At 37.4% G+C, this 18,888-nt stretch overlaps 1 protein-coding gene and 1 non-coding gene across 2 annotated transcripts; both read left to right on the top strand.

The window, feature by feature from the left end:
* Window positions 1-6,496: 6,496 nt before the first annotated feature.
* Window positions 6,497-13,474, top strand: RPL3 (ribosomal protein L3). Its single transcript, XM_034403621.3, has 10 exons — window positions 6,497-6,630; window positions 7,770-7,962; window positions 8,433-8,601; window positions 9,300-9,435; window positions 9,985-10,171; window positions 10,526-10,686; window positions 11,251-11,352; window positions 11,644-11,739; window positions 12,271-12,390; window positions 13,372-13,474. The coding sequence occupies exons 1-10, from the start codon at window positions 6,628-6,630 to the stop codon at window positions 13,414-13,416; spliced, it is 1,212 nt and encodes a 403-aa protein (XP_034259512.2). The 5' UTR covers window positions 6,497-6,627; the 3' UTR covers window positions 13,417-13,474.
* Window positions 10,287-10,380, top strand: LOC117655953 (small nucleolar RNA U83B). Its single transcript, XR_004588829.1, has one exon. It is a non-coding gene; the product is annotated as a small nucleolar RNA U83B (small nucleolar RNA).
* Window positions 13,475-18,888: the final 5,414 nt, after the last annotated feature.

Here is an 18,888-nt window from a genome sequence, read left to right as displayed (position 1 = left end):
AGGATATAAAAAAGGGTTACTCTTACAGTTCAAACAGGCTAGCCTCAGAACGCTGTGCTTGTATTTGTTTCTTGCCTGCCTTCCTATAAACAATAAACTAATTCTTCTCTCAAGCAGCTGACCTCCAATCATTGGCGAAGTAATCTCCCAGCCGGGAGTTTTGAATTTAAGAAGGGAAAGCTCTGCCTTCCGACAATCCTTAAAGGGAAAGGCGACTTTTTCCTTCCAACATGAGAAAGGTTGGGAGAAGTTGAAAGGATGCCTTTTGTGTCACTTGAGGTATTCCTAAGAAAGGTATCCAGTTGTAGTCTATGGAGATTCTCCGTCATCTAGGTCATGGTTGTCCCAAAGGTGTTTTTTCAAAAGGCAACTGGACTTTCTTTGTTTTTCCTTGAAGACGTTTCGCTTCTCATCCAAGAAACTTCTTCAGTTCTGAACTGAAGAAGTTTCTTGGATGAGAAGCGAAACGTCTTCAAGGAAAACACGAAGAAAGTCCAGTTGCCTTTTGAAAAAGTACCTTTGGGGATATCCAATTGTAGGTTATATTTACTGTGAGAATTTTGGGAAGAATTGCCTCTTCATTTCTGTCATCACTTTACCTGATAAGGTGATCCAAAATAACTCCTGCAGAATTCAGCGGGGCTTATTTCGTGATAAGTCCCAAAAATTGCAGCATTAAGAGATTTTTAATTCTTGCTACTTGCAGAATTTTTAGATGACGGGGCACTCATTACGACTAAGCATTTGTCAGGAAAATAGAAGATGCCTTTTACCAAATTTAAAATAACAATGGCAACAAAACTAATAAAATCATTTCTAGAAACATAACTGCCTCTGTATATATTTGTTCATTTTCAACATCAGTGATGGCAGAGACTGGCCAATATGTAAACTATACGTAACAGCAGAACTTGGCTCAGCAGTGTTTTGCATAATTTTGCTTTCATCATTCAGTTCAGCAATTATTTGCTGAGGAATTAGAATGGCCCTGAAAAACCAGTTAGCCTTGGTCATGCTGCATTAAACTGAAATGAGCTTATATTTTACAATTAGAGGTAAATAGTTCCTTCTAGAATGTTTAAAATAATGAGAATTTATATTAGCTAAAATTATTTTGATACCTGGAATTTCAATAGCTCTGGAACAATCAGAAAAAACATTTTTGTGCATGCTCTTGTTTGATAAAATAATCTAGATCCATTTCTGGAAAATTTTAAGTATTAGGGGAAAGGAAAAGATAAGTTATTGCAGATGACAATATGTGTCCTGTTTACACACACTGAAGATATTCATCAGGATTGTTGGGAACAGCCATGAAAATGCAAATAAATACAAGGTACACCTTTAGGAAACTCCCTGATGACTTTGGAGTAGCACATTATCTAGATGATTTTTCATTCAAAACCAGATAATTTTTCCAGATAAAATTGCTGAGAAAGTTGCAAAACTTTCCAAGTTGCAAAACTAAACAAAAGTCTGATTTGTCATTCAGTCACTGTTTGGTTTACAAAGCAATGGCAGTGTTAGAAACTTGCAAGAAACAGTCCATCACTCTTACCTATCTCATTCTGAAAACTAATGCACATATAGAACAACCTAAACAGTGATTAGCTTTTTAAGCATAGTTTTGATTATGAACTCTGCTAAATGTATTCTATAGTTATATATATATTTATTTATAGGGGGGGAAATTGCTGCCTGTCAAACCGGACTGTTAATTTGTGCATGCTTTGCCCCTCTATTTTTCATTATAATTGCTTTTAACCATATCCACACCAGGAAAAGCTTTATCTGAGGCAATAGAAAGTGGCACACTTATTCTTGATATGTCCTCCAACGTCAGCCCATTCTGTAAGGCTGAGCCATACTCTGAAATATTTTCCTATTTAACAAATGGAGGCATTGATCCAAGTCTTATTAATAACAAAGAGGTAAATAAAGAGTTAATTAAGTTTTTTTCCAATGTAGACATGTGCTGTGAATTTAACATTTAATTACAGAATCAGGACATTCAGGACTATGTTGTTAGGCTTACACAATAGAAATTAGCAATTGTGGATCAGCATATACTTTTTTGAAATAATGCCCATTTATATAGAAAAACTTGTTCACATAAATTATTTTGTAAGAGTCTCCACAAAATAGTCTGATATCGCTCATATTGAAAAGCCATAATTTAGTTCCGTGCTGTTTGTTCAGAAAGTACCAGTAGACTGGGTTCATAACATGTTAAATCTCTAAAACACTACTGTGACTTTATGCAATATGTACATTTTGTTAAATCCATGCTGTACATATTGACCCAAAAAGGTTGCTGACCTGCATTTGGCAAATAAGAATATATTACACCAAGTATGTGAGTATTAATGAAAATAGCATCCTTTATCTTTGCCATGTACAGCAACAGATATCAAAATTGTGTTCTTATAAAGCAATGTTCCTCATCTTAATACCCTCCAAATGAATTGTACATTAAGGGGCATGCATAAGTGCATCAGCGTGCCTACTGTCCCTGTCCTAATATTCCTTTTTACTTATTCTTTTCATGTATTCAAATTATGTTTATACTTTTACCTGTTATCTTATATATGCTTGACAAATAAACTTATGATTATGATTATGATCTTCCTGAATTTCTAGCCAACTTGTACTATACTACAAAATATATAAATGTGCACTATAAGAATGATTAGTAGTGGAATTGTGAACTTCGGCTGGAAAAAAATGGTTCTGAAAATCCTAATAGTCTTTCATTAATTTATCACTAGTTCTGTTCTCAATACCTGTTCAAATTTACACCGATCTTCTTAGCCAGAATATGAAATGACTTATAGAGAAAAAAATCTGTTTAAATCAATGAGTGACCTTTATACTGAATAACAATTAGGGATACTGTTGATAGATGCCACCTCAGTTTTGTTATTATAAGGAAAATGTGATGATGTTGTAGCAATTTTATTTTATAATGGAGGATGATACCCTGTTGCTCTGATTGCTTCATTCTAAACTTGATGTTTTTCCCCTTCTTTCTCGCACTCCTCTAAACTTAAAACATGCTAAATATCCAGTAACCTTACAAAAAAATATGAATTGTCAGTTGGGATTTGGAGGGTGGAAAAGCTGGAATTCACGTAAACTGCAAATAAGCTATGTTATAGGTTAGTGCAGTATATAAATCCTGTCAAGGTCTATGCTTGTATGGCCAGTAAACTATGGTTTACTTAGCAATCCACACAACACAAAGTTCATACTTCATGCCAGCCAATACATCACACTATAAAAAGTATCAAGCAATTCAAACAGTTTGAACAATACAGCAAACCGAAACAAAAAAAACCCCCTACATATTCATTTATGTATTGTGAACTAGTTTTGCATGTAGACAATTCTTATTGAAGAATTTAATTACTTCATATTAATATGCCAAGAATGGAAAACATCTAGAAGTTTAATCCTTAAAGCGCCGATTTTGTCCTTAGATCCCTCTTGAAAATTTTACATAGAAAAATCTGAAATATAGTTATTTGTTCCTACCACACTATATTAGCAAAATACATGAGGGATTTTTGCAGTTGTGTGCTAAAAGCACGCATACATCCCCATATAACTGGGAACACCACAGTGCAAGTGCCAAGGCAATGGTATTAAAAAATGTCAGCATATAACAACCTTGACTTCTTTTATCTGATAATCTTTATAACACTGGAGAACATGGAAAGGTAGAGTGCAATGAAGACCATGCAAGCCACCTTCATTCGCTTCACGGTTGTACCTGTTTTTTTCACCGAAGTAAACCCATTCTTCATTCTGTTGTTCTGGAACCTTTCATGCAGAGGAATATTGGTGCTATCTAAACCGTACTTGCCTGGTCCACTGACTATGTGCTCCGTGGCCACAACAAATTTTAGCACGTAAAAATGCTGGGGTATGTCTTTAAGAATAGAAGTAGCAGGGCCCTTAAAACGGGTGCACAAGGGAACCTGGATACATGGAAGGACACAGGTAATATCACCTAAAATGTCCTTGTTGTGGGCTGAATGTTGTATGGGCTCGATGTAATTAAAAAGTTGGGTCAGTGCATATTTCAATACTCCTATTGACAAGCAGGCAGCTTCCTGAACTCCATCCAAGAATCCCAGGAAGAGAGAGGTCACAATTTGCTTCATGACTGGTCGTAGCATTATCTGATAAAATTCACTGTTTTCTTTGGGACAATTGTGCATAGAGTGATAAAGTTGTTGGTCTGTAGATGAAGCACCTGGCAACATTCTTTGTTTCAGAAATACAAACAGCAGTCCTAGAGTCCATTTGGCAGCATAATATTGAAAAGTATCGGCCCAATAAAAGCATAAGTTCTTTATTACTGCCTGAAAACACCACAAGATCCGGACTGTTGGGGCTAGCACATCTTTCCAGAGCTTCCTAAGCAGAATGCAATGCACTGTGCTTGATATCTTTTGGCTGAAGTGACACAGAATGAGAATCCCAGTCACATGGACAGTGATCCAATAGAAGATCAGCCTCCCTATTGTGGCCAAAGGATGCAGCAGCATCTTGTACAGTTTTACAAAAAAAGAATATATCAAGAAGCAAAGTACCATGAGCTGGGCTTGGGGAAGCCGTAAGGTCTGTTCTGCTCTCTGAGTCATAATTTGCTTTCCCAATGGCTGGTAAACTGCGCATCCTTTATTGCCCAACATGTTGTTAAATTGGGCACCTGATATGTAAGGCCACATTCATTCCAGCACAAATGTCTTCCCTTCCCTTTGCATCTGTTGTAAGATTCCTTCTAAGTAACTAGATATCTCACCAACAAGCTATTACATCAGAAAGAGAGCCAAATATGGGCATACTGAAGTAGACTTGCCAGGTTGAACTCCAGGCATTTTATGACATCAGTCTTAAAAATAACTTGAACACAATTCAGATGCATGGTTTTTCTTCACCTCTGTAAAGGGGGAAGATATGGGTGTCTAGGAAGTTGAGAATTAAGAAGATACAAGATACAATGGGGACTTTAAAACTTTATTCTAGTAGAAAGTTAAAATGAACTCTAGGTTATGTGATAGTTGGACAGAATATTGACAGGAAGTATTTGATTTTTTAATAAATTCATTATTTCAATTTATGTGGCTACCCATCTCAAAGTCATGTTCCTGGGAAACTAATAATGTAAAAGAAACTATAAAATCATAAAAAATAGGGAGAAAAAACCCCACATTTAGAAACATCAGCTGAGGTAAAAACAGACCCAATAATCACAGGTCAGCATAAAGGCTCAACCTCATCTTCTGACTCTAGTCCTGAGGACAAACCAAGTTGTTAAAGCCTTATAAAAGGCAGATGGGGTCAGGGCCAATCTAGATTCTAGGAGAATGATATTCCAAAGGGTAGGCACTACAACAGAAAAGGCTCTTTTCCTGGGTTGTGCCAGATGACATTGCTTAGCAGGAAGAACCCGGAGCATTTCTCTTTTGCCAGACCTAGTGGGACAGGTAGACATAATCAGGAAGTGGTGATCCCTCAGTTTTCCTCATTCACACTTTTTCACCTCAACAGTATTTTCATTCTCCCATCTTGTTCCCTGTGAATATTTGTACCCAGTTCTTCAGGAAATCTTGGTTTCCAAAGTTTTAAACTTTACTACAAAGTTTAAAAATTTACTATCTTAAAAAATGAGGATATGATAAATTACATTCACCATGTCCCACTGTGTATGTGGGTGTGTGTACATATGGAACTGCCTTAAATAAATTTGACCTCATTTGTTATTTAGTTATGGAAGTTACCAAGAGAAGTGAATGCTAATTTTCATTGATATTCTTTTTTTAACATATTACAGAGAACATGTAGTTTTCCTATCCATTACATATTACATATCTCTATGGAACATCCTACTATAAAACTGATATTTTGATTTTTAAAAGCATGCTTCACACAGATTTTGGTGAGTGCGCTTCAGCATAAGACTTTGAAATAATCAAGAGTTTATACAAGCTTAGATCTTTAGATTTTAAAAATTGATTAAGTTTAGAGAGTTGTGTACTTAGATAGCTTAATGAAAGCAAGTCCAGAAATTGTGTATCTTTGAATACTAAAATGCTGGTAACGTAGAAGGCCATCAAAGAAGACCTTCCAAATAAGTCTGAGGTTACAAGTCTGGGCTGGATCTTGGAACTTTTGGTTGTGCTAGATAAGGAGTGGACATTTTCTTAAGGAACCACATGAAAAACTGGAACTGTCTTGGAGGGCCACTGCTGCCACCAGCCCCACCCAGCGCACGATTAAGACCAAGACATAATTTTCGAAGAGCTTCATTCCGAAGGTGCGTTCATTCACAAGCAATTCCACGTCAGCTTTAATACGAATGACATTCCTAATCGGTCCTTCGCTATGCAAGCCCGTTTTCTGTATTATTGAAGCTCTATCAGCACCCGTAGTCCCGCCCCACCAGCAATGGTATCACTTCCTTGTAACCTGGCGAATTCCCTATGCTGACGTACGAAGGACTTGATAGGCGCATGCGTAAAAGTCCAGAAAGGCGTTTCGCCGTACCTCCCCGCGTAAAGGAGATAAATAGCGCATGCGCGGCCTTTGTCTTCCCTTCTGCGTCGGCTCGGAGAGAAAATGGTAGGTGGTTGAACGGGGCCTGCGATATGTAATCTACTGCCATCGCTTCGAGGGTGTCTCTCACGTGTAAAAAGCCAGGTTTTCCTTACTTATATTTGATTAAAGGTCCCCGGATAAGTATTTTGGGAGTTCTTATGTTCTCATTAGATGAGAGACCCGGGCTTGTTAAGGTTCTAAGAATTGGCCTACTGTGAAATAATTAGTTTTTTCTCCCTTTAAACGCACAGAATTGAGGATTTAAATTAAGACGTTCCTTTATGGAAGCTGGCTGGATTATTTGAAGATCCTGGCCTAGTTAGTCAGGATATAATGCAACAAAAAGCTGTTCAAATTGGTGCTTAGTTTATTTGTCAAGGCCACGTGGAAAGTGAGTGTCAAGGCCTCTTTATAAAGCCTTTGGAATAAGGTGATTTCTGCGTTTACTGAGTCTGTCCATTAATGGATGGGATTAGTAGTTATAGAATAAGGTTTTCTTCCAGTTGTATGAATATTATTTAAAATGCTGTGTCGTGATGGGGTATCATTTGCATGGCCAAAGTCCCAGTAAGGTACTTGCCCAAGTGTTACTATCCTTTAGAATGATTAAATATGTGAAACCCCTTGTAGGATTTTCTGTTTTTCCCCCAAAAGAATTTTAACACATGAGGGGGGAAAAGTCTCAATTTTGAATGTGATTATGATTCTTTCTAAAGTTATCCACATACTCTGTTCATAGGGATGAGAAAAACACTATCGGAGAAGCATTTGTGTGGGTGCAATTCTTGTCCACCAAAAATAAACCTTTCCAGATTCCCAAATGCTATTTAAAAGGGTATAGTTGGTATAGGGAAAACATAGTACAGCCAACTTGGCCTTTTTCTCAAAACATATACATAATAAGAATTGATAGGAGAAGTGAGTCTTTTGAAGTAAAATGTATAAATTTTCTTTGTGGGTTAGTTACAGTCCTGGGAGCCTAATAATGCTTATGTTGCTTTATGCCTCAAATCTTAAAATTATTTTAGAGGAAGGATTTTAATGAGTGGAATACAACCTACTTTCTTACTCAGTGGAGGCTTGTTTTCTGCTTAAATGGGGTCTATGATATGAAATAACTTGTTCAAGATACACTTATGAGAAAAAAAAAATTTTTTTTTTAGTCGCACCGCAAATTTTCAGCTCCCAGGCATGGCTCTTTGGGCTTTCTGCCACGTAAGCGCAGTTCTCGCCATCGAGGAAAAGTGAAGAGCTTTCCTAAAGATGATGTTAGCCAGCCTATCCATCTCACTGCATTTCTTGGATACAAGGCAGGCATGACCCATATTGTTCGAGAAGTTGATAGAGTTGGATCCAGTAAGTATTCCTTTACTCTGTGGATTTGGGAGTTGGGGTGGGAGTGAAACTGATATTTGCCACTAGTGCTTAAGATGTATATGATTAAGATGTAGCATCAAAACAACTCATCTTTCTGATGGAGACTAGTTAGACTACAGTTGCTTAACCAGTTGGACTGCAGTTGGAGTACAGTTGGGAAGTCTGACTTACGTTCTGTCTTCTCTTTCTGATTGTGTAATGATTTGACTTTCATATAGGTATAAGAAAATATCTTTTAATCCCTTTGAGTTTCCCATGGTAGTTTTCACTAAGATGTTTTAAGTTAAGATGGGCAGCCTATAAATTTTATGAATAAAAAATAATTTGCAGAACTGAACTGTGCAGAACTGAAAGATTATTTCTGGGTGTAGCCTTTTGCATTTTCCATTAATTATAAGAAAACAAAACTTGGTGCTTTAAAGATGACTTCTGTAACATCTGATTCACAGAGGTGAACAAGAAAGAAGTTGTGGAAGCAGTTACTGTGGTGGAAACCCCGCCTATGGTCATCGTTGGGATTGTTGGCTATGTGCAAACTCCCCGTGGCCTTCGCACCTTCAAGACTGTGTTTGCAGAACATATCAGTGATGAGTGCAAGCGTCGTTTCTACAAGAACTGGTAAGATAACTGAATTTTCCTATGTGGGAAAGTACAAAGTTTATAAGATTTGGCTGTATGATACTTCTGGCAGGGATTACACAATCTGAGTCTGGAACTAGAGCACTGAAAACTATACTGAAGGGTCTGTTCCTATTGAGATTTAGACATGAAGCATTCATTATCTGCACTACACATGATGATTTTCTCGACGGGCGGACATAAGGAATCGCCTTTGGCGTTTATTGCTGATTGTCGAGTATACTGAGTGTAGTTTCCATCATCAGAATGATTTCAGGGTGGTGTAGTTTTAAGAATTTCTGACATATTCTCTGATTTCTTCCATATGTTATAATTGGCAAATGAATGATGATTCAGGAAATCATTTTCACTAGTACATTTGGAGTCTTGCATATGAAATGCAACTCCCACCTATACATGTAAAGAAGTTCATGTTAAAGTGAACCTGACATGTAATGTAAGACAGTATTATTTTTTGTACATATTAATGTTCTTTGGCATTTGTGGCAGCTCCGCTCAGCATTGGCAGGTTGGCCACTGTCTGATGAGCTCCAGGCTCCGCTTGCCGGTGGAAAAGACTCCTTAGAAGCTGGCAATGAGCCTATTCAACCCCCTGGCGGTTCCTTCCACTCAGCCACCTCCCTGGGTGGACTGATGAAGGACTGTGCCAATCCCCCTCTGTGCTCTGCTCCTTGAAGGCATAAGTCCAAGAAGAAGGCCTTTACCAAATACTGCAAGAAGTGGCAGGATGAGGAAGGCAAGAAACAGCTGGAGAAAGACTTCAACAGCATGAAGAAGTATTGCCAGGTCATCAGGGTTATTGCCCATACTCAGGTGAGTACTTATCTTTTTTCCTTCCACACGTGGATTTACAGACACTGAAGTCTTATCCAAGGAATTGCTACTATTATTACTATTATTAAATTGTAACTTCTAATATTTACTAAACTTCTAATATTTGCTTAACTTCTAATATTACTAAACACTTCCATATGTTCTATATGAGCACAGCCATATTTTCTATATGAAATATTGTCCAATTGGACATTTCATTGTAAAATATTTGATTTCCCTGAAGGATTTCAATTTTGTTGAGTATTTCACATGATCTATTTTGTTACTTATTCTTCTAGTTGTTATTCATCTGGGGTCTCACTTATAAACAAACTATCGATTTTGATAAGGAAAAGTAGTTGGGACTGCTGGTACTTTATTTTTGCTTTTTAGCACACTCCTCGAGTGTGGCCTATTCTGAGAACAAACACACTTCATCATTGGATGATTTCATTGAAGATGTTAATCTGATGGTAGGAAAAATTCACAGGTGAATAAAAAATGAAGCATATTGTACAAACTATAATATTGCTTCTGTTGGTCCATTAGATGCGCATGCTTCCACTCCGGCAAAAGAAATCTCACCTGATGGAGATCCAGGTGAATGGTGGTACCATAGCTGAGAAAGTGGAATGGGCCCGAGGAAAGCTGGAACAGCAGGTGCCTGTATCCACTGTTTTTGGCCAGGATGAAATGATAGATGTCATTGGAGTCACAAAGGGCAAGGGATATAAAGGTAACTATTGCTTTTAGGTAAAACTAGTGATGCTGGTTTTTCAAACCTATGTAGGTTCTGGGGTAACGATTTTATGTTACCCTTCTAACAAGAGCAAACTGATCTGCACTAAAGTACTGCTCAGTGATGAGGACATGGAATATGCACTGGGCACGGTGCCTGAGACCCATGAGGAGTTTATTCCATGCTGCCTTCCTTCTGAGAGCAGCATGATAATGAAGGATGGAAGGGAACAGGGTGGTCAGTAAAAGATAATGCAGAGGCTTCCTGGGTAGTTTAGTTTTATTTTTAGTACTTTTTCCTCAAAGAACTAGTAACAGAGTAACTTGACAAGTTCTGTGTTCTTATTCTTAGGTGTCACTAGCCGATGGCATACAAAAAAATTGCCCCGCAAAACTCATAGGGGACTACGTAAAGTAGCTTGCATTGGTGCATGGCATCCTGCTCGTGTGGCCTTCTCTGTGGCTCGTGCTGGTCAGAAGGGGTACCATCACCGTACAGAAATCAATAAAAAGGTAAGTGGGTGTGCTTAACATTTTACAGCCTTCAGTTGGTGCCCACCCAGGTTGAAGCATTATTTCCACAGTCTCTTGGCATTGGCTGTACTCAGTACAGTTAGTATGAGTTGAAGTATTATTTCTACTTTAAAAGCTTCTATTTGGTTTGGGAGAATACTGGCATATTGAGTGGGTTTGGATTTATACTTTTGAAAGGCATAAGACAATTGATTTATATTGTTAATTGAAGAGTTACAGTGCAGTGTCACTTGTTGGTATCAAAAAGGATCAAAATATTCATAGTTAAATTGCTGTAGATGAAATGTAATTATGTGTAGGTGTGTAAAATGTTTGGCTAATATCAAATCTTTGGTGGCAATTGACAAAAAATCCAATGAATGTTAATAACTTTCAGCTGCATTTTAATTTGCAGTTTTCACTCCATATTTGCTGATAGACACACACAATACTTGGAACAAATAGTAAAGTCTTTTACCCAGATGGGTAACAATAAGTATGTACTGTTCTTTAGAAAGTATTTCTGTATTGGTGAATCTTCTTTGCCATGTATTAATTTTTTAGATCTACAAGATTGGACAAGGTTACCAGATCAAAGATGGCAAGCTAATCAAAAACAATGCTTCAACAGAATATGATCAATCTGACAAGAGCATTAACCCTCTGGTGAGTTGTGTTTAAATGTTGGAAATTAAGCAACCTTTGAATAGTAAAGATCGGGTAATCATGGTTTAATGGAGCAGAATGGTGATCTGTACTGTTAGATCTGCACTATAATAGTTTTTATTATCCCTTTGCCTTAGAATGTATTTTGGTAACTTTTGTTTGATCATTGGTTGTTCTGGATTCTTTGCCTTGGGGGGGAAAAACTGAATTTTTGGTAGAATCCCACTGGGAATAAGGGAAACTGGCTTAAATAGTGGAAACAACTTAAAATATTGCTTCCTTACCACACAGGGTGGATTTGTCCATTATGGTGAAGTTACCAATGATTTCATTATGTTGAAAGGATGTGTCGTTGGGACCAAGAAGAGAGTTCTCACTCTGCGCAAGGTGAGTATTTCAAAGTGAAGTTCCTCTGCTTCCTTGTCCAGAAAGTTTTCCAACAAGCATTTACTATCTGCAGAAACACCCCCTAGACAGACAATAACTGATTTAGTTACATAGTCTAATTCTAATCATGTCTGTGAGGGGAAAAAACCCCGATTCAAGCATGGAAGCATTCTTAGGCTGCTCATTTCTTTTATATCTGCATTCATCCCTCTTGTACTAGGATTGAGTGGAGCACTCAAATAGCATCAAGTAGTTACTATACAGTTTGCATATGTACCATATAATGCAGCTCTTTCTAATGCGGACTCCTGCATGTCCAGTAATGTACAGCCAGGAGGTATGCTACCTAGAATTCTGGAAGTTGTAGCCAAGAATTGGAGAGCTCTTAAGATCTAGAGGGCTGATATGTTCAGTGGAAGTTGTAGGTTTGCTGTAACATTAACTGTTGAGTTTTGAATAGGGGCTAATGAGATTTCCAAATTGACTGTTAATTGGGGTCTTTTTCCTAATCCTTTCCACTTTCCTGTGTAGTCCTTACTTGTGCAGACCAAACGTAGGGCCCTGGAGAAGATTGTCCTGAAGTTTATTGATACCACTTCCAAATTTGGCCATGGCCGTTTCCAGACAGCAGAAGAGAAGAAAGCTTTCATGGTAAGAGTTATTTCCTTTCAACTTGTTACCTCAAGTAATGGTTTTGCTTTGTGTAGAGAAGTAACTGTTGAGGGTCTGGACAATAATAAAGGCTTATGTAAAATTTACTACCTAGATGAGTTGAGACTCATGAATGGTGAAATTCTGCTTTCACCATTGATAAAGATAATAAATTGGAAGCTATAATGTTATTCTAGTGAAGATTATCTGGAATAGATGCCCATATGGCTTTCTTACCATTTCTGTATGATAGTGCATAACTTAAATTGTGACAAGAGGAAGGAAGTGGTTCTATATCTGAAAACTCTTTTAACTCAATACAGTTATACTTGACTCAGGTTTTCCATTTTTGGATTTGCAAGCCATTATGGGGTAGACAACGTTACTTTCTTATTTGTTGGCTACTTTCGAATTTTTCCTATAGTTTTCATAGCAGTATAAAAATTTAGAGTGTACATACAGTTTGCATGTCCATTCTCTTACTAAGATTCTCTATGCTATATGCAAAATTAAAAGTTACATTTTTAAGAGTTTGTCTTTAAAACTGACATAGATTTATATAGAGGAACCTGCATGAGTTTGAGATCTTAAAATGGGAGTTGATTTGGTCCAAATCCCAAAGCAAATTTATTCTCTTTGCCTTCCTTGGCAAGTTTAACATATTTAAACTTCCAGTATTTTAACTATTGGAGGTGTAAAGGTGTTAAACTTGCTATGTAAATATAGTTTCTGAAGTTGTTTTTATAGGACTCCATCTAGCATGTTTAAAAATTTCCAAAACCAACATACATTAGAAGTAGTTCACTAACCACATAACTAAACTTCAGACAGTGCTACATCAGGTGTCCAGTAGGTGGCAACATGCTCTCAGTAATTGCTGTTCAATGGAGTATTTTTTGTGTCTTTCCAAAAAGGAAAAACCCCACCTAAAGTATCCTTACTGGTATCTACTATGGTTTTTTTTTTCCTCTCTCTCTTCAGGGACCACTCAAGAAAGACCGTATTGCCAAAGAGGAGACTGCTTAATATCTGGCGTATTGTGATTTTCATCTGTAGTTTATAATAAAACTACAAATAAAGTCTTTATTTTGCCTTTTTTTTTTGAATTGTTGCTGTTTATCAGTGTTAAATTAGGCTTTAATAGCAGATTGCTTAATACCAGTAAGTATTGATCTATATGTTAAGTTGTTGTACTGTCAAGGAAAAAATAAAGGAGTAGTTGATACCTGATACTGGAAGCCATTGAGCTAAATTAATCGAAAATTATTTGGCTTTCCAGTGTTTAGGAAAGACTCTCTACACTCAGAGAGTGGAAATATTTGCAATTGATTTTGACAGCTTTTGTACCTGAAACAATCTCTTGCATTTCATTAAGGAAGATATTTGAAACAGACATAATGTGTGATATTGTAAAGGAAGTTCTCCAGAAAGAATCAATGGAGGCAAAGTCAATCCCCCTGGCATATTTTGTTCTTAATGTGATTGAAGAAGCTGAGACTCATTGAACCAAGACATTTTCATGGTGACGTGTTATGCTTCAGCAGTGCCCAAATTAGAGTGAAGCATGCTGATCTCTACTTTGTGTTCCAAAATATTGGTGATTCCTTGGAACAGATGTCAAAACCTGAAGTGACTTATTTTTGCACTTGGCAGCTTCCTTGCGTTTTAAAAACAATCCAGCAACTAAAAAGATTGATATGAATGTGTAGCCAGAGTTGATAACTTAGAAATCGCTTTGCAGCCTTGATCTCTAAAAGCTTGATGCTTTGAAGGGAGATAGCCAGGAAATCCAAAGGTTGTAGGGTGGATAGTAATGGCATTTCAGGAAAAGATAAAAAATAATAAAAAGGACAAATAATTATTGCATTGTTGCCAAATAAAACATGGATGTAGGCACTTTGTCTGAGTTGAGGGAGGCTTTTCCCTTCCAACCAAAGTTCTGCAACTGGAAATGTGTGAAATTTTCCACATATAAACTAGTAAATGAAACAATGAGATCACTAGTTTCAGGTGGATTGTGGATTGGGATATGTTTGAAATAAAATATGCATGTTATGGTCACATGTTTTGGGGCGGGTGGCAGTTCAAAAAGGAAGAAAATAATATTAGGAAGATCTGGGAAAGAAGGGATAGGTGGCCAATTGAGAAGAACCAGTTTGGTCAAGTGGTTAAGGCACCCGGCTAGAAAGCAGGCAACCGAGTTCAAATCCTGCCTTAGTCATGAAAGCCAGCTGGGTGACTTTTGGCCAGTCACACTCAGCCCTGGATGGTTGTGGGAAAACAGAAGGAGGAAGGTGTGTTGGACGTGTTTGCTGCCTTGAGCTATTTGTAAAAATAAAGGCCGGATACAAATGAACAAATAAATAGGCTGTACTTGGTGAACACTGGGGTCACATTAGGAAAAGGGAGGCTGCTGGGAGTACAGTTGGAAAAAAAGATGGTGGATCGCTTTATGCTAGATACCTACAATACCCTTCTACATTTTCTTCAAGCCAAAGTTCAGAAAAACCCGTCTTCGTGTTTTTGATGGATTTCTAAAGCCTGTGTTTTGTACTTGAAACCAAGCATTTTCCATTCAGCGCATCCCTAGTATGGTATAGATGTAGAAAATAGGCATTTTACAGAAAATAACCAACTACCATTTATCTTGATTTATTATGTGCCATCAAGTCATGACTCTTAGCAACTAGATAGATGCCCCTAACTTAGTATTTCAGGTCTTTCAAGGGTGCACTTACCCCTGCTTGTAATGGAGTTCCTCTGCTTTGATAATGGTCATGTCTGTCTTTCCCAGCATTACAGCGTTCTCCAGAGAGCTAAGTCTGCATAATGTGGCCAAAGTAGGATAATTTGAGCTTGCCTCATTGATACCATGTGAACTATTAACTTTTACATAAAACGTGCTGTGTCCTGTCTTCTTTGAGCTCAATAAATCAACATCTTTTGGGGGGAGAAAGATACTGAAGCCATTGGATAAGCAGCTCTCTTGGATTGGGTGTAGGTGTTTCATATCAATGAGGTGACATGACAAGACCTCTTCTTATTTGCCAAGCCTGCCCTTAACAGGCATAATAATTTGGCAATAGGTTCTTTGAGGATCTATTAAAAGCTCAGTGCGAGGCTAGGAAGAGATATAAAACAATTACTAAAAATGATCAGTCACATTCTCCTCAGGAACGGTAGTCCCAACAAAATTCCAAGAATTAAAAAATATTTAAAAAATGGGATGTTACAAAGTATTCCAGAATAACAGCAAAGAATCTGCAAGGCATAGTTGCATTTTCTAAAGTCAACATTTTAAGAAGAATGAACAAAAGAATGAAATGGGACGGCAGGGGGAGGAATAAGGGGGAGGTCAAAAAACATGCTTGTCATTAGTGCTGCCTGTCTCCTGCTTGCTAATGACCATTTTAATGGTTCAGTAGGCTTTCATGATAGCGTTCTGTGGACAGATTAAAATAGAACCTTATGGCATTGGCTAATTGGAGGAAATTTAAACCTATCCCAACAACCATGAAGCGTGATGATGAGAATACTGTTAATGGGGTTTGAAGCAGCTTTGTAGCCTCGGCTCATAAATCATTGAGAGAAGAAGAATTCTAAATTCTACCGGCAAAATTCTGTAGGATTTCAATTATGGGTTAAAGCTAAAACAATTTGTGCAATCCAGTAATCCATAAATTTGCTCTAGAATGATTGGTTAAATTAAAGCCCTGACTTCATACCAATTTACCAGTAATCTTTGTGGTATGTCTGAATCAAGAAGTTCATGCAAGATAGTAAAACGATATCAACAAAGTGAAATAGTTTTATAAAGAGGAATAAGTCAAAATACCTTCAAGTCAATATAGAGGATTGATCAACAAATACACGTATAGGATAAGTTTTAGGTCATTTATTGCTAAAGGAGATGCCATCAATTAGTAAGTCAAAAGCATCAGATAATTTTTCCAGCAAAGACAGGGAATGTTGGCTCATGTTCTGCATAGATAGGAGACTATGCTCTTACCAGAATCTTCATATCATTTTGTTAACAGGAATTAGATATTGCTCAGATGACACAAGGTCACAATACTCTGTAGGATCATGGATAATTCTAAAGAATTTGCAAACTTTCACCACTGTATGATCATTACTGTATTCATTGTGATTGGAAAGACTGATGCTGAAGGGCTGGAATAATGGAATATACAGTGGATGGGAAATATGAATAAACCAAAGGAATTTCCACCAGCATGATGCAGTGATTCTGGAAACGTGTGATATAAACATCCCTTTCTATAGAAGGGATGCAGAAGGACAAGTTGGTTGAATATGCAAGTGAGTGCATAAATGTCAAAACAGCATTTGCTCTCATTTCAATAGTTACTGTATATTGCAAATTATTGACCAGATCTTAATAATCCTATCCTCAATTTACAGGGATATAGGAGGAATTGAGGTGGATAAAAATATTTGTTACACTATTTTACAATTGAGATCGGATGATCACTGAAAAACCATTCATCACATTGTTTTTATATGGCAGACATGAATGGAAAACACAGTGGCATCAATAATCTTGAACCACATACTGGCAGAGAACTTCCAATAAAGCCTGAACTGCAATCTTGATCCCTTCAAAAATTGACCATCCATCCATCCATCCATCCATGTTCATAAAGTCCTTGAATAGCATTACTATGAATTTGCAACATATCCCCATAATGCACTACTATGTGGTGCATTCAGGCATCACCTCTAATCTGTACAAAATAACAGTGGATACTAAAAAGTATTTCCCATCTATTATCTTAGTTTCATAATAATCATTTAAAGTTCGTCAATATACTTTATTTCTGCAGGAGGGAAGTTTTGCATTTGCTCAACAAGGCAGTAAGGCAGTAGCATGGCCAGAATGTTATGGATAAATGGGGGAGCTTTTGAATTAAAATTGCTTAATGCATTGGGAAAATGGAACAAAGCAGTTTGATGTGGAAGTCATTAATAAATTTAAGTATTTAAATATTTAAAACTTTAAAAATTCTACATTGATATGCCTATGCCAATTATACTTCATAAACCAACTTTTTAAACAAAGTGTTTGTTAGGATTAGTGCAATCTTTCCACCTTAACTTTGGGCAGCTAGCTTACTTGGGGGGGGGGTTGTCAAAAAAACAGATTGTGGTATCTTCCTCTGCACTGTCTCCCCATCCCCAGCAACTGGCACCTGAAAAAACTAACTGACTTTACCAAATAACAGGGAGCCATGTAATTTATTAAATATATCTTCTGTATTTCCTTCAGAAGTTGAAGGTGGAATACATAATGCTCTTTCCTCTCATTTTACTCCACATCAACATCTTGGGAGTATGTGACTGGCTCAGAATCACCCAATGAATTTCCATGACTATGGTGGACTTGAACTTGGATTTCTGCTATGCCAGCCCAGCTCCTCGACCACTATAGTCACTGTTTCTGTTTATGTGGCACCCTGAGCCTAATTTTATAGCCTAATGTGTTATGCAATTAATTTTTACTTCGGTCTATGGCATCAGTTCAAAAATGAGATTGAGCAAACATAAGCTTTCTTCTCACCTCAAGTGGGAATTTTGTTTATTAAATATACAGTATATCTAGGCCAATGTTTCACTCTAGCCACAGGATGGGTTGGAGGGTTGACCTTCAGGCCAACGAAGTGCAGAATCAGTGCACAAGATAGAACACACACTTTCTTGAAATCTTTGACAGAAGCATATCTGAAATGTATACATAACTAACGATCTTAAGATCTGAACTGCCATTGAACAGATTAAATTTGTCCTTGCACATTCAATGGATTTCTGGTCTTAGCTTTTCTGTAGAATTTGCAACACAGAATCCCAAAGGCAAAGCTGGCTAGTTTAAGAGAAACTGTTGTCCAACACGTCTGGCAGGATCAATTGGCTGAGAAAGTTGACTTAACAGTGTCCTTGAATGTCCTTGAAGACACCAATACTGTTGCTGAGTGAGTGGACCAGTAGGTGGTGGTCTCTCTTTGCTTGCTCAGATCCATGGAATGATATCTCTGCCTTTCTATTCCTGCAGAAATGAAGGCTGCATCCTGTGTTTAGGACACCATCTCCAAAGCAACCAGTAACAATTGAGTGATGTCACAGGGCTGGCCTTTGCCATGGGCTCAGTCTGGAAAAGGCTTGGCTGTCAGCAAAAATGACTTCTTTCGAAGTATCTGAGATCAGAATTTTAGACAAAGGAAACAGAAGGCACATTTTAAAATATACAGTACTTTTAGACCTTACCTTTATATAGCATTCTTTTCTTTGTATGCTTCTATGGTATGAATGCTTTTGAGTAAGAAAAAAAAGGATAGCATCTGAAGGTCAAATTTTATGATTGGTGGTTTTGCCTACATTACATATTTATTCAGAAACAAGAGCTTCATCTGTTTTTTCTTTACACTGTGTCTGGAGCCAGTTTTCCTCAAATAAATCTTGAGGGGAGCAGGGTCTCTTCATTTT

This window comes from Pantherophis guttatus, chromosome 7 (genome assembly GCF_059756535.1).
Source record: "Pantherophis guttatus breed Tessera chromosome 7, ASM5975653v1, whole genome shotgun sequence".
NCBI classification, from domain to species: Eukaryota; Metazoa; Chordata; class Lepidosauria; order Squamata; family Colubridae; genus Pantherophis; species Pantherophis guttatus.
The sequence above is the reverse complement of the archived record's forward strand: the minus strand, read 5'-3'. Positions and strand labels throughout refer to the sequence as shown.

Coding starts and splice junctions, on each gene's coding strand:
- RPL3 (XM_034403621.3), top strand. Junction 7,963..8,432: donor AGTTGATAGAGTTGGATCCA/GTAAGTATTCCT, acceptor TCTGATTCACAG/AGGTGAACAAGAAAGAAGTT. Junction 11,353..11,643: donor ACAAGAGCATTAACCCTCTG/GTGAGTTGTGTT, acceptor CTTACCACACAG/GGTGGATTTGTCCATTATGG.